Here is a 14,858-nt window from a genome sequence, read left to right as displayed (position 1 = left end):
AAATTCTCTCATATTCCTTTTATTTGGTCACTTTTTCTTAATTTAAAATAAAAAAAATGTTCTCTTAATTTCTATTTTCATTTTTTGTATTCATAAACAAACGTATTTATTCAATCAAATTTGGAAATAGATATTTTCTTATTATTTTATGTCCTAAATCAGATGTCATGTTAATGAATTAAAAAATGAAAAAAATTTTAAAATAGGAAAAGTTAACTTTCTTTATTCCTTTTAAATTTTTTCCTTAAAAATAAAACTAAAAATAAATAATTTTTTTTCGCTTTGATATTAAAAGCAGGAGACCCCGAACTCGCTTCTTTCTTCTTCAGCTCTTTTTCCCTTTTCCTCCGATCTGAAAAACCCCATACGTTGCTTTCACAGCCCCGTCGATCTCCCATCTTTCCTCCAATCACTTCTCGCGATCTCACGAAACCCGTGACCTTTCGATCTCTTTCTCTTTCTCTCTCTATCCTTTTTTTTTTTAATTTTTTTATAAATTAAGGACACAGCTGTTTCTGATTTTTTTCCTCTCTCTAGGGTTTCCTTAAGGAACCAACTCCCTTACTATTCCATCTTGTCTCAGGCAAGTTATTCCCTTGTTTTAGATTCTATTTAATAATTTCTGGAGTTTGTGTTTGTTTCCCGAGAAATAATCATGGGATAGATATGAAAATAGTCCAGACTGATAATAAGAGAGAAACTATGGTTTTCCATATTTGTGCGGTGTCTGATTTAAGTTTATTTTAATCGGGGAGGATGACTTGATCTTCGGGGGGAACAAAAATAACTGGAAGGCCTTTTCTTTTTTTGAACTTTCCTTTTTAGGTCTTAAATAATTTGTTTTGCGTTTTATTTTGAATGGAGATACTTTGATTGCGTGTAGTATTTTTTTTCTTCATTTCTTTTTATATATCTTTTAATTTTTTGGGGTATAATAGGAAAGAAGTAAAGAAGTTTTCTGCTAATAGGTAGAGTAGAAACGGATGTAAGGGGAGTGTCAGCGAGTAGCTACTAGTGATGGTGAAGAAGGTTGTGGTTTCGAGTAGTGAAGAAGCAGTTTATGAGACAAGTAGAGTGTTGAGAAATCGGGGTTTTTCCATGTCTATGAAAGGGTGGACGGAGTTGAATTATGAACGTTGAGAGGGGTGAGATATATGACGACATGGTTATGTTTTAGAAGTGAAGAGAATGGAAAGTTACTGGACATGGGTTTACCCTAAGTCTGTGTTTGGGGGTGTAGGTGTATGCTGGCTCACTTGGAAAATGGAATATTGCAAGGAAAGAGAAACAATAACTAATCCAGTATAAGTGGGAGAGCATTTTCCCTACTCAACAGGAGCTTGAAAATGTTGGATATTAGGTTTCTTTTGAGTGTTACTAATACAGCAGAGAGGTTAGGGCAAAGATAGGAGCAAAATCATCGGTATTATATTCAGTTTTGGATGGGTTAAAGATTATATACTTTGGTGGATTCAGTTGAAATATTTTACTTTACATGCTGAGTTAAAATTTTGGAAATGGCCATTGAAGAGAACTTGGATAGACTTTTGATGCATAACATATTTGTGAGCGGCACAAGGAGTTTAAGAGTAAGGTTTAATTTTCGACCATCAGGTCTTGAGGTTTGAGGTGTTTGCTTGGCCATAAACCTTACATTTCTGAGAATCTGTTTGTTAACTTTGTTAATTTTGTTTCTTGTGAAGAGTATGTTGTGCTACTAGTGGAGCTTGTAGCTTAATTGGTAATTTGCTTTCATTCCTGCTGATAGGATTAAGAATGTTGGAAAATAGGTTATAAAAGTTTGTATTTGAGTCATGAATACATGGTAATGTCCTACTTATGACACCTCTGTGGTATTTTTGAGAGAAGAATTAGAGATAAGTGATACAATTACCTTTTAATTTGATTTGATGCTGCATAAGTAAAAAAAGGAGGTCCAGCTTGGGTACTTGTTTTCCTTTGTAAAATATGGTTTATTGGCATGGATAGTTGTGAAGGCTAGAATGATAATGAAGGAGTTTTTATGTAATAAGTTGGTTTGTTTCGTTTATTACTACCTCCATGTTTGTAATGTTTCCAAACTATGTTTTCTTTCCTTTTTTGGTTCTTTTTTAACACCTGAAATTCTTATGCTACATTCCATAATAACTGTCATGATATTTCAAACCTGTGAACATATTTTACACAACAATTTACGTACAGTTTATTGTGTTGTATATGTTTTCCAACTTCCATGCATGAAATACCTCATTAAGTGTTGATTGATGTGTTTTTTATGTGCCATTGATTTATGCATGAGTGCTCTGTGGGATCTTGACTATGAATAACTGGATTTCAAGGGATTGGTGATGACTCTCTGCTTGCAAATATTTTAGGTTCCTAGATTAACACTTATGCATTTTGGACTATGGAGATGTGCATACAAGTATTATCTAACTATTGCATATTCTGCTTGTTTACAACATTATATGGTTCTCTTTTTGAAAATTTTTTAACTGATTTCAGAGTGTCCAATTGATGGAGTTTTACTTGTTCTTTGTTGACAGATTTTGTTCAATCTGATTGAATGACCTTGCAACAAAATCTGAATCATGACATCAAGTATGCTCTCTGGAGAACGGAGGTACTTTGGCCCTTAAATCATTGTTCTTTGCCCAGATATTTTTATAATCAACAATGATGCTACCCTTTTAAATCTTGATCATGTATACCCTCCTACTTGGCATCAGAGTGTTGGTATATTGATAGAGACTATTGGAAAATTGAAGCAAAATTTGTCCCCTAGGCTTTTTTTCATGGGCAAACTGGGACACAATCCGGTTCTAACAAATTAAAAATGTTTTTAATCTAATTGTAGAGGGTCTAATTAAGTGATCTTATTTGTGTTCAACTAATTAAAGAAGCTGAGGAAATAATTATGATTATTGTACCTTTGTTGGAAAGCTATCTTAATTTCCTTCATCTTTTGCTTTTGGTGTTGTTAGCTGCATAAGATAGAAAAAAAGGAAGTTGGGCACCTCTTATCTTTTATCTTTCAGTACTTTAAATGCCAAATATAAGTTAAAGTTTTGAGAGGGTTGCTTTTAATGTATTAATACTTTCACATGAGATTGGAGGACAGTCTTTGTGATGTTTTAGAAATGATTTTTAGAATGAACGCAGAATATTTTTGTGAAGGTATCTCCTTTTACCTTTTTGTAGTTTGAAGTAAACTATATTGGGCTCTCCTCCCTTTTCCCAAAGAAAGGGAATTCTTTATTGTTGATGCAATCAGCATCAATTTCTGCATTTCCTGCGTCACTATAGTTGATACTAATGAATGGTTTGGAGATTATGTGTTGTAATGTGAATTGCTTTCTATATAAAGATGCTAATGTTTCTGCAGATGGGCTTCTGCAAGACGAAGTGGCATGACTGTTTTGGGAAAAGTTGCTGTTCCAAAACCAATAAACTTACCCAGCCAAAGGTACTTATTTCCATTTCACATTTACTTTTTTTTGTCAAGGTTGAGGATATTGAGGTCCTTGTGTTCTTTTCTTTAAACCCTTCTGCCTTTCTTTCTGTTGTTTCAAGGTTAGAAAATCATGGCCTGGACCCTAATGTGGAAATAGTTCCCAAGTGAGTAGCATCATATCTAAATTTCCTGTTTTTATTTTCCTCCCCTAGTATGATTACTAGGCATTTGAGAAAAATCTTTCTGTAGGTTCAATTTGTTTGGATGTTATGAATGCTTACCAGTAGCTTGGATTGTTCTATATGTATAGGGGCACGCTTAGTTGGGGCAGTAAATCATCTTCTTCATCAAATGCATGGGGCTCCTCAACATTGTCTCCAAATGCTGATGGTGGTAGCAGTTCACCTGGCCATCTTAGTGCCTGCCCTTCCTCTGGTGGAAGTGGCACCCGACCTTCAACTGCAGGTAGTGACAGAGCACATGAACCTGCTAATGCATGGGGTTCAAATTCTAGACCATCATCAGCTTCTGGGGCGTTGGCTTCAAATCAGACATCACTTACATCTTTGCGTCCTCGCAGTGCAGAAACAAGACCTGGTAGCTCTCAATTATCCCGGTTTGCTGAACCTGTGCCTGAGAATTCAGGGGCATGGGGTGCAGCTGGGACGGCAGAAAAGTTGGTATGGTCAAGTTGTTAATGACTTTATTGTTCAATAATGATATATTAACAGAAGTTGTTTATGAGGAAAATTTCGGCTTATTGCTATTATATATTTGCTTCAGTTCATAATCAGTTGTTTAATAATAGGCTAAAGGTTCAATTTAATCAATTTTGATTTGGATATGTGAACACAACTACTCCACTGTCCAAACACATCTTTTTATATTTGGTTATGATTTTCCAGGTTGATACAACATAACTTTGTCATTATATGATGTTGAGAGGTTCTTGCTACATGGTTTGTTGGAATGGCTTAAGGTGTTTTATGAGATTATGAGGGTTGAGATGGACTAAGGTTGAGATTGTTTCAATATTTTAGGGCTTTGACTGACATGAATTACCCAGATTGTTTGTACTGCTTTCAAGTTTTCCATCTATGGAATTGTATGTTATTAGTCGCTCTTGCTGTTTGCTTTATTATGTCTAAATGTGCGAGTTACCATTGTCCTTTGCAGGGAATGACATCATCCAAGAATGATGGCTTTTCTCTCACTTCTGGAGACTTTCCTACTCTTGGGTCTGAGAAAGATACCTCCGGAAAGAATGCTGAGTTGCAAGGTTTCTTGCTTTCTTATTTTGTTAGTAATTTCCTAAGTGTAAATTTATCCTTGTGGTTTAAAGTTTGGTTGTCTTTCAAAATGGTGCTTGAGCAGTTATTACATGTGTTTGTTCTGTTCTGAAGTGAGCTTTTCTTCTTGAGAAAACTTGCTGCATCAAATTTGAACTTCCAGGTTCAAATATTTGTAGCTTAATCTCTTGTATGGCATGAAGTATATATCGAAAAGTAGATTTTTTTATGACATCTTTTTATTATGGAACTGATTTCATCTCATGTTGGATCTAACAAGGTAATATGAAAGTGTGCTGAGACGGTTGTTATATTTGTAATTGGGGGAGTTTCTTGGATGACATTTCCTGCCCCCCTGTCCAGGCTGGTAGTGAAGTTAGTTATTAGTTATGTCTTTTGTACATTGGTGGAGTCAAGATAGGATAAATTACAGGATATTTAATTTATGTCCTTTAGTGGGCTATTCTATACAGTTCCTTTACAGCTTGAGTAACTTTGATTGCAGAGCATGGTTCTCAAAGTCGTCCTGGCTCATCCTCTGGAGTTGCACCACCGAAAGAGAGGCCTGGAACTTCTATTGTTGGTTTGTGTGCAACTTTCTATTCCCATCTTATTTGGCATCAACTTTTGTCATACTTGATTTTAGCACTCTGATAAGATTAGAATGTTTTTGCATGTTTTTCTTTTCTTTATTGCAGTTGACATTTCTGTTAATGCAAATGTAAAGACTGGAAATACAAATTCCTGGAGAAGAGATAATCCTCCATACACTGAAGATGGAGTCCGGCCAAGCATGGAGAAGTGGCATGCAGATCCTCAGGGATCCCATCCATACCCTAATACTGGTATTCCGCCTCAGCATTATGATGCTTGGCGTGGCCCACCAATAAACAATCATCCAGGTGGTGTTTGGTATAGAGGACCTCCAGGAGGGCCTCCATATGGGCCACCAGTTGCTCCTGGTGGCTTTCCTATGGAACCATTTCCTTATTATCGACCTCAGATTCCAGGTGCTGCTCTTGCTAATCCACAGCCAGTTCCTCCTCCAGGAGCAGGACCAATGGGACCTCACCCTAAAAATGGAGATATGTACAGAGGCCCTATGCCTGATGCTTTTGTCCGCCCAGGTATGCCAATTAGGCCTCCTTTTTACCCTGGTCCTGTGGCCTATGAGGGCTACTATGGTCCTCCCATGGGGTATTGTAATTCAAATGAACGAGATATACCATTTATGGGAATACCAGCCGGCCCTGCTGCCCACAACAGATATCCAAGTCAAAATGCTCCTGATCCTGGTGGTTCCCATGCCAGACCCAGCGTCTATGGTCCCCCAGGAAAAACATTGGCTGCAGAGCATGCGGAATCTGGCCATCCTCATGAAACACGAGGACCGTACAAGGTTCTTCTGAAGCAGCATGATGGTTGGGAAGGAAAAGATGAGGAGCACAGGTGGGAGGATAATGCAACAGCAGGTCTGGAGAAGAGTGATCAACGGAGAACAGCAGCATGGGAAAATGACGGGAAAGCAAATCAGAAAAAGGAGGAAGTGAGTATAAGGACAGTTGTTGAAGAAGCTTCCTTTCAGATTACTGACCACCATGGAGGAGATTCTATCTTGGGCAAATTAAAGTCATCTGAAGGCATGGAAAATGCAAAGGCATATGATGACATTTCAGTAAAGGAAGTGGCACATCCAGAAGTCCCGGCTGCCACAAAAGATGCCAGTTTGATTCAGAAAATAGAGGGTTTAAATGCAAAGGCTCGGGCCTCTGATGGACGCCATGAGTCTATATCTGGTAGCAATAGGGAGGAGCAGAAAAATAAATCACAAGTAGTTAATGCAAAGGCTAAGCACTTTGCAAATGAAGTTGCAAGTGGTTCTTGTGCTGTATTTCCTGATAAAATGCCTGCTTCTGGAATGACTGAACCTACCTGTAATGAAGTAGCTGTTTCTGATGGAGATAAGAGCCTTGATCTGCCAGCAGTTGGTGGGGCAGGCATCAACAGGTTACTCTTTTCTAGCTGCTTTTATTTGATAATTGTGTCTCTGTTGTTTTCTATGTTGAAGAAAATACTTACATACAGATTTACAGGAGATCTACCCATAGTATTCATGGTAGAACTGATCATCGAGGCAGGGGAAGATTCAATCCTCAAGATGCTGATGGATGGCGAAAGAAACCTCTATTTACAGACTCATCAAATGTAAAACCTACCAAAGATTCTGAAAATCCTTCTAATGTGAATATTCAAGACTCTATGTCATTGGAGGCTTCAGAGAAGTCTGGGTTGTATTCTCAAGTAAGAGATGAGGGAGAGTCCATGCCACCTGTATATGATCCAAGTGATAGCCAAGCACAGGTAATTTTCTTTTAATATATGCCTGGTTGTTTTCTACACCTGAAAATGTAATATGTATTTGAACATTTTTCAGCGTGCCATGATGAGGGAACTGGCGAAGCAGCGTGTTAAACAACGACAAAAAGAAGAGGAAGAGAGGGCTAGAGACCAGAAGGCTAAGGCTCTTGCTAAATTGGAAGAGTTGAACAGGCGTACACAAACAGCTGAAGGTTTTACTCAGAAGTTGGAATCTGTTCCTGATAGTGTTGTCCAGAGTAAGCAAGAAGATTCCCAAACTCTCGCTGAAGAAACTATCCTTGCTAGCAGATCTGAAGCAACAAGCTTAGCTTCAGTTTCTAACCCAACTGTAGTTGCACTTGTTAGTCAAAGTAACACTGGTGGAGTTGAAAAGCCCACTGTTTTTTCCAATCAACAACCTCCGGTGTCAACAAAGAATGTCCATAAGACAACTGCAGATATGCATAACCAGTCTTTGCCCTTGCAGCAGAGAGTCAGTAATGCTGATGCTGCTCTCCATAATCTCTCACAGGTTAGTGATAGCAGCACATCAAAGCAGAAGCGTGTGGGCTATAGAAAAAGGGATAATAGCTCATTGGATAAGAGTTCCAGTGAGAAGTCTATTTCTACAAGTACAACTGAATTGCCAAAAGTTCATAGTGATGCAGCAGTTGATGTTGGTCCATCTGCTGAGGCTGTCGCAAATGAATTTACCTCAGGCTCTGAGACTATTTCCACACAAAATGTTGTGAATGAGCCGCCAGTACACCAGAGAAGGAAAAATAACAGGAGTGGCAAGAATAAGCACAAAATGGAGGAGACATCATCTGTGGTTCTTTTACCATCTGGAATTTCAAAGGAATCAAATCTTACTGGTACTTTTGTTGAGAGTTTGAAGCCAAAGTCTTCTGAATGTGAGTTGGATCCTAGCTTAGTTCAGTCTTTGACTGATTCAAAGGATGGAAATCGGTCTTCAGAGCAGGACTCAGCTTTACTTAATGAAGAAGTCTACGGCCGGGTGAATAATCAGTGGAAATCTCAGCATTCACGCAGGATGCCACGAAATCCACAAGCTCATAGATCAGCAGTCCATAGCAGTGATGCTGTTGTCTGGGCACCTGTGCGGTCACATAACAAAGCTGAGGCTTTTGAAGAAGTCAGCCACAAATTGGTGGTTGAGTCTGTTTCTCCACAGGTGAAGAATGATGCTCAAGTGCAGAACAATCCAAGAAACAAGAGGGCAGAGATGGAAAGGTATATCCCAAAGCCTGTTGCCAAAGAAATGGCTCAGCAAGTGATCAGTCAACAACCAGTGGCTCCTTCAGACAATCAGACTGCATCAGATGAGACTGTGGTAAGAGCAGATACTGGGTCTCTTGGAGTTGAATGTTCTCAACCTATGGGCTCAGCCATGGGGAAGGTAGGGAACTCCACAGAGTTGAGGAATGATGGGAGGCAGAGTAGGCAGGGAAGAGGGCATGGTTCTTGGCGCCAACGGGCCTCAGCTGAAGCAACTTTGCAAGGCCAAGATGGACAATATTCCAACTCTAGTAAAAATACTCTGAAATCAACTGAGCATAATCAACACCAGAAGCTTGATTCAAGCCCAGTGAAAGAACAGCCCAAGTATGATGAATGTAATACATCTGATGGCTGGAACATTCCTGAAAATCCCGATTCTGCTGCACCACCAGTAGTTCCTGTTGTAAGAGATCAAGGATTGACAGGCAGAGGAAAGCGACATGCCTTCAAGGGAAACAAAGGTGGGGGAAACAATTATGATTTTGATCACAAGAAAATTAATAATGGTGAAGCTGAAAAATTTAATAGACAATCTTCAATCCTTGAGATGGGTCAGTCAGATTTGCCTGCTACTTCAAAAGAAACTCGTGCTGTTGGGGAGCGATCAACATCTCATTGGCAACCCAAATCTTCAGCCATCAATCAAAGAGGAAGCAGGCCTGATAGTGATCAAAATGTTGGGGCTGAAATTGGTTGGGCCAACAAGAAGGATTCTACTCCTCAAGGTAGGGTGTCAATTCCACCTCAACCAGACAAAGAAACCAGTGAAGGTATGACTCAGCCTCTTAAAGATCTGTATATCTCTGAAAAAGGAAATGTTGAAGAAGCACATAATGGTGGGTATCACGATTCTAAGAGGGAAAGGAAGGTAGCTTCACTTAAAGGACGCCCACACTCCCCAAACCAAGGTCCTGGTCTTCCAGTTGAAGCGCCTCAATCAAATGTGGATGCTAGGACTGAGCAACGCACAACATCAGGGTTCCGCAAAAATGGAAACCAAAATACCCGTTATGGCAGAGGGCATGAATCTCGTGGTGAATGGGGCTCATCTGGTCAAGAAATCAAGCAGCATAACCCACCTGCAAACCGTGATAGGCAGAGGCACAATTCACATTATGAGTACCAGCCAGTTGGACCCCAAAATAATAGTAGACCAAGTAATCCTGAAGGAGCAAAAGATGGCTCTCATGGTGCAGGTGCAAGGTTCAGGGAGAGGGGTCAGAGTCACTCAAGGCGTGGTGGGGGAAACTTCCATGGACGGCAAAGTGGCAGTGTTAGAGTAGATGGTGGTTATGAATAGTGAGGAGGAAATTCAGGATGGGGCTTATTTTTTTTACTTGGTCAAATACCTCCCCGCCATCAACAGAAGTGGTTTGGTCCCTTAAACATTTTTCAGGTATACTAGCTTAGGCAGCATTTATCAGTTGTAAATAAATATTAGAATCAAATCATTTCTGAACTGATTGTATGTATGCATTGAGCAGGGCTAGGAGAAAAAGCAGATGGTGCCTAGGCAAAAAGATAGTATCAACTTGATCAGAGGTACTGAAAATGCGGTTTATTTCATTCGTATTTTTCCAAAGTGTAATTTGGTCACAGTTTGTATGCTGTTGGAACCTTTGGGCACATTTCTTTCAGCCTTGTATTTGGAATGAAGTAGTGAAGAAGAAGTTTTATAGTCTCCCACTTCATTTTCATATATATATATATATATATATGTGTGTGTGTGTGTGTGTGTGTGTGTGTGTATGTGCATATATATATATATATATATATGTCAGCTCCCTGTTGTTGCCTTATTAAGTTAAAGTTGCATTTCCTTATATGGTGAAAGGCTTCCAATTTCCTAACTTTAATGCACTGTGAATGCACAGTATGTATACATTATCGGTGCCTAGATAATACTTATTTAAAAGTTTGGAATCTAAATAGTAAAAAATGAAAAAGAAATTTTAATAAAAAAAATTTGGACAGGCTTTCAGAAAGGAAATATTTTAAAATTACAATTTTAGAATGCATTAAATGAATAAAAAAAGAGATAAAAAATAAATCTTTTATCTAAAAAAATGGATAACAACAAGAAGTTTTCGAAAGAAAAATTATGAAAAACATGTGTCCTAAAAATTTTTAAAAAAATAATCTAAGGGGAAAGAAGAAAAGCCCAATTTCATGCGATTGCCGGCCCAGAAAAGGAGCCCATATCAAATCAAGCCCAAACTATTCTTTTCTTTTGCCTTCTGAAAATATAAAATTTTAACCGCCTTGCTTTCTGTTTTTACTTGTTTACCTTTTACCGTTTCCGTTTTGTGGCCTAACTTAACTATTTTTTTTTTTTTAAATTATAAAAAAGGAGTCTCTGCCCCCCTATAAAAACCCTAATTCATAGCTTAAAAGGCTTCTTTCTCTCGTCATTCTATCTATCCATAACATTTCAAGAGAAATTCAAGAATAAAACCAATTTCTTTTTTTTTTTAAAATTATTACTATCTTTATCTTTTATCAATTAATCTTTCAGCAAAAAGAAGAAAAGAAAAAAGAAAAAGCAAATTTTCATTTCGAAGCTGTGGAGGAGAGGAGCTTCAAGATTTCAATTCATGTCTGAGGTTAGTTCTCTTATCTTCTTCTTCTTCCCTTTATTCTCTGCTTTTTGTTTTTTGTTTTTAACTTTTAAAAACGTTAAATGGGTTTTGCTTAAAAGGAAAAAAGAAGAAGAAGAAAAAAAGAAATTGGGTTCTTTTTCTTACTTCAATTTCCTTGAATTAAGAACGAATTTACTTAAAAGTTGTTAGTATTAGCTTGAACCCCTGTTTGGAAGCTGAGAAAATATAGGGAAAGAAATGTGGAATTTTTTGCTGATAATTTGGAATAATAAAAAATTTAATCTAGCTTTTGTTCTTCTTTTGCAAAACAAAATTGAAGTTAATGGAATTCTCTTTGATTTCCTGTAACTCAACTCAGTATGAATTTTTTTGGTCGAACTCTTGTCCTTTTATTTTAGTGTAAATATTCATTGTTTGTTTTATATTAGAAATTTTGAGGCAATACATTGAGAACTTTAGATTATGCTGGTGTAAATTTGATTGCTGTAAATAGGACAAGATGGAATTTGTTACCTGTACCATTTCTGGCTATCGGAGGTATAGTTCTATCTAGGGGGTCAGTTAGGGTCCCCTTTTTTGGGTTTTGGGAGTGCTCTCTTTCACATCGTTGTTTCCTGCTGTCTACATGAGTTGAAGGCTTCCAATCTATTTTGATGCTACATGTATTAATTGTGTGCATTTCATTTGTTTAGGCCTCGTTGAATAAATGCTCGGGTGCTTAAGGTGGAGGTTGAGACAATGGTGTTGGTGACCCATCAATTGCAGGTATTCTAAGAGAACTTTTGACTACAACTGGTAGACTAGGATTCATGGATCATGAAATTTAGATAAAGTTCCATAGAAACCAAGAGCTTGATGGCTGAGTTAAAAAGTCCCCACCTGGCTTCCTGGGCAAATAGGTTAATCCATGCACTGTCCTATGAGAGATAATATTCTGTTGTGGAAGCTCTTATATGTACTGCTTTGAGGATTTTTTATTTATTGAGGAAGAGTCTCATTTCTTGTCATCTACTAGTATTGATATCTCAGCTTTCTTTTTATATTTATATGAAAGTTTGTTAGTGTGTGTGCCATTTTTTATTGCATTAGCATTTCCTTCAAGGTCATTTTTATTGCATTTCAGGGTTCCTATGTAGCATTTCCTTCAAGGCCTTTACCATGGAGCAAAGGATTGGCATTAAGGCGACATGTAGTTACACTTCATATGCTTGGGAGCAGAGAGAGGGGCATATCATTAAAGCACAATGTTTGTTTAAGGTAATCAACATCTCCCTTATGAGTATTATATTACAACTTATTTTGGTTAAGCAATGATTACAGAATTCCCTGTTGTTAGCTTGTTTCTTAGTATACTGGTTGATTTAATCAACTCTCTGGGCGTACTTGGAAGTGCTGACCTTGAAAGGGCTAAATGATTTTAATTTAGCTTATTGAATTTTATCTGAGTAAAAAAAATCAATATTGCTTATTCTTACCACATTTGTTCAACTCATTTTATGAACCACAAGCACATGTTGATTTAATTCATTGCTTAATCAACATGATTTTAGGGTGATGTGGTGTGAGATTGTAGATGTGAAGAATTGTTTCTTGCCTCCGATTACTGATAACAATTCATGCCTCAGCATTCTTATTTGTTTTCCCTTACATTTGAGGGTGGGAAAGAAGGTTTTTTTTTTTGCATGATGTGCTTATAGAGCAGTCGCAAATGTTGTCTTTGATCTTTGTATGGAAATGCTTGAGGGTGCTATTCTACTACTATTCCATCCATAAATAATTTTTGGTTGTGAAACCAAAGTAATTTGTTCCCATCTCACATTTTTATTCGTTAATCATAATTGTGGAAAAGTGGTGGCTGGGAAGAGCTTTTTCATTTTGCACAGGATGTGAACTCTTTTGTCTTTTCTACTTTACATAGTTATTGTTTTTATGTCACCTTTTCCACTCCTGTTCTCCTTTCATTTTCTTCAAATACTTCCGTTTTCATTTTATGTAATCTTGAACATATAAATTCAGATGGCTTATTTTTGCAGTACAGGGGCTCCTCGTACTCGTGGATTGAAAGCCAAGAATATTAGAATTTCAGCCTTCAAAGGCAGTGCCCAGAGTAATGAATCAGGTGGCAGAGCAAATGATGCAAGTGTTCCCAAGAATTCTATTAAAGTTGCTTATGTTCCAAAAGACGGTGAAGAGACCACGATAGAATCTTCAAAGGCTCATAATGGTCAACTTGCCTATGCCTCGGAAACAAGTGAGACCATTGTGGGATCCCCTGCTATTCAGAAATTATTCAAGAAATGGATAATGATATTGCGCTCACAATCCCCAAGTCAAGTGATGGATGAAGCTCTTGGAGAAGGACTACCTCCAAGGGACACATCAGAAACTCAAGTTGGCACCCAAAGCAATAGACAAAGCGAGTTTCTAAAGATAGTTTGGAGCCATTTCTGGAGTATGGATGCTACGATTAAAATACCCTTTTTGATATTGTAAGTATAGTTGTTTATGCCAGCCATTGTCTATTTTTCTGTACCCTATTGGAGATTTTCTCGCAATATGCATGCTTTATTAGTTATTTTTGATATTGGTGATATCAAATTGATCATAGGTGCACCATGTGTCTTTCCTAGAAAACCAAAGAGTCCACATCTTGATTTATGGACTTTTGACTTTGCTCAGATCAACTTGCTAAGCTAGCTGGTTTGGTGGTTCTGATTTTGTTCTTGCTAACCAATTATAGTGCTCCTCTTTCTAGCCTCTGGATGATTAGTAGCAGCTCTATGCTTATTGATGTCATCTATTATGTTGGTCAAAATTGTAACGTTGAATCGTTTGAATTCTTAGTTTATGATTAATAGTTTTTTTCAGTAAAATTGGTCAATTATTGGACTTGCCCTATGTCCTAATTTTACTTTGCATGCCATCCTGACTCAGCCACAGTATATTGTCAAGGTATCTTGTGTGAAAAAAGGGGGAAGGGGGTTGAAACTGAGACAACCTATTGTCCTATTAGAGCAGCTTTTTTGCTTTCTTCATAATCCATAATAATATGAATAGAAATTTATTATAATTTATAGATGAAATGCTTTGTATATATGTGTCGATTGCTAACAAGTGCTATGCTGTATGTGCAGCGTTCCATGGTACCTGGCTGTCAGTTTGATTTATGGGGCTGAAGTTTCAAAGGAGTTGACTCCTCTATGGGTATTTGGGCCTCTGATTGTTGCTCTTTACATCAAGATACTTAGAGGCTTGTGTGCGCTCTATGTTTTCTGCTTCAAACAGACGGTTCAGATAATTAGGAACTTACCTACTTACTACCTCCTGGCCTATAATTATATTGCACGTGGAAAGCTCAAGGAAGATGTACGAGCTCGTTTCTGGCAACCTGTGGTAGACTTGAAGAACTTGGACTACAAGGAGCTATCCAGAAGAAAGATGAAAGATTTCCAAGAGTGGGCGATGGAGAAGTACCTGGACTTTGTGGAATCAATATGGCCATATTATTGCAGAACCATCCGGTTCCTAAAGAGAGCGAATCTCATTTAGATTTGGAGATTCTGATCTGAGGAAAGTCTTAGGTGAGGATAAAGGAGTGGATTTAGAGTTTGCGATTAAAATGTTTCAAAGGTTGAAAATTTTGGAACAGAGGTAGCAAACCCCATTTTGTACTGGGGTGATTCTTAATATCTTGGAGTTGAAAAAGGATTGAAACTGTCAGATTTATGTAATTTTTGTAATGAAATGATTTTATTCTTACCCGAAGCAGTAGCTGTTTCTTTCATTTCTTTTCTTCTCCTCCATTATGTATTCTACTGTGTTAGCTGTTGGAGTGCTGTTAATGGATGGTTCAGC

General features: G+C 37.7%; 2 protein-coding genes across 4 annotated transcripts; both read left to right on the top strand.

Moving 5' to 3' along the window:
* The first annotated feature begins 305 nt into the window (after positions 1–305).
* Positions 306–10,084, top strand: MOS1 (modifier of snc1). Of its 2 annotated transcripts, XM_088804351.1 has the most exons (12): positions 333–435; positions 538–583; positions 2,547–2,623; positions 3,386–3,466; positions 3,574–3,618; positions 3,765–4,134; positions 4,631–4,733; positions 5,249–5,326; positions 5,442–6,750; positions 6,837–7,104; positions 7,178–9,799; positions 9,888–10,084. In XM_088804351.1, exons 3-11 carry the CDS (start codon positions 2,592–2,594, stop codon positions 9,701–9,703), a joined length of 4,812 nt encoding a protein of 1,603 aa, XP_088660477.1. In that variant the 5' UTR covers positions 333–435; positions 538–583; positions 2,547–2,591; the 3' UTR covers positions 9,704–9,799; positions 9,888–10,084. The 2 variants fall into 2 exon arrangements, with proteins under 2 accessions (XP_017973356.2, XP_088660477.1); XM_018117867.2 differs by having other exon boundaries at positions 306–583.
* A 715-nt stretch (positions 10,085–10,799) lies between these two features.
* Positions 10,800–14,768, top strand: EMB2759 (embryo defective 2759). 2 transcript variants are annotated; one of them, XM_007036240.3, is made up of 5 exons: positions 10,801–11,006; positions 11,696–11,768; positions 12,127–12,260; positions 13,037–13,492; positions 14,138–14,768. In XM_007036240.3, exons 2-5 carry the CDS (start codon positions 11,742–11,744, stop codon positions 14,550–14,552), a joined length of 1,032 nt encoding a protein of 343 aa, XP_007036302.3. In that variant the 5' UTR covers positions 10,801–11,006; positions 11,696–11,741; the 3' UTR covers positions 14,553–14,768. The 2 variants fall into 2 exon arrangements, with proteins under 2 accessions (XP_017973579.2, XP_007036302.3); XM_018118090.2 differs by lacking the exon at positions 11,696–11,768 and having other exon boundaries at positions 10,800–11,006.
* The last annotated feature ends 90 nt before the right edge of the window (positions 14,769–14,858 follow it).

Source organism: Theobroma cacao, chromosome 3, assembly GCF_053813885.1.
Source record: "Theobroma cacao isolate CCN51 chromosome 3, ASM5381388v1, whole genome shotgun sequence".
Taxonomy (NCBI): domain Eukaryota; kingdom Viridiplantae; phylum Streptophyta; class Magnoliopsida; order Malvales; family Malvaceae; genus Theobroma; species Theobroma cacao.
The sequence above is the reverse complement of the archived record's forward strand: the minus strand, read 5'-3'. Positions and strand labels throughout refer to the sequence as shown.

What these genes read in the sequence shown, in the direction of transcription:
- MOS1 (XM_018117867.2), top strand. Translation starts at nt 2,592, where the DNA reads ATGACATCAAGTATGCTCTCTGGAGAACGGAG. An exon ending in ATGCTCTCTGGAGAACGGAG is followed by an intron (nt 2,624 to 3,385) that starts GTACTTTGGCCC and finishes ATGTTTCTGCAG; the next exon opens with ATGGGCTTCTGCAAGACGAA. An exon ending in GGTGGGGCAGGCATCAACAG is followed by an intron (nt 6,751 to 6,836) that starts GTTACTCTTTTC and finishes ACAGATTTACAG; the next exon opens with GAGATCTACCCATAGTATTC.
- EMB2759 (XM_007036240.3), top strand. Translation starts at nt 11,742, where the DNA reads ATGGTGTTGGTGACCCATCAATTGCAG. An exon ending in TGGTGACCCATCAATTGCAG is followed by an intron (nt 11,769 to 12,126) that starts GTATTCTAAGAG and finishes ATTGCATTTCAG; the next exon opens with GGTTCCTATGTAGCATTTCC. An exon ending in AAGCACAATGTTTGTTTAAG is followed by an intron (nt 12,261 to 13,036) that starts GTAATCAACATC and finishes TTATTTTTGCAG; the next exon opens with TACAGGGGCTCCTCGTACTC.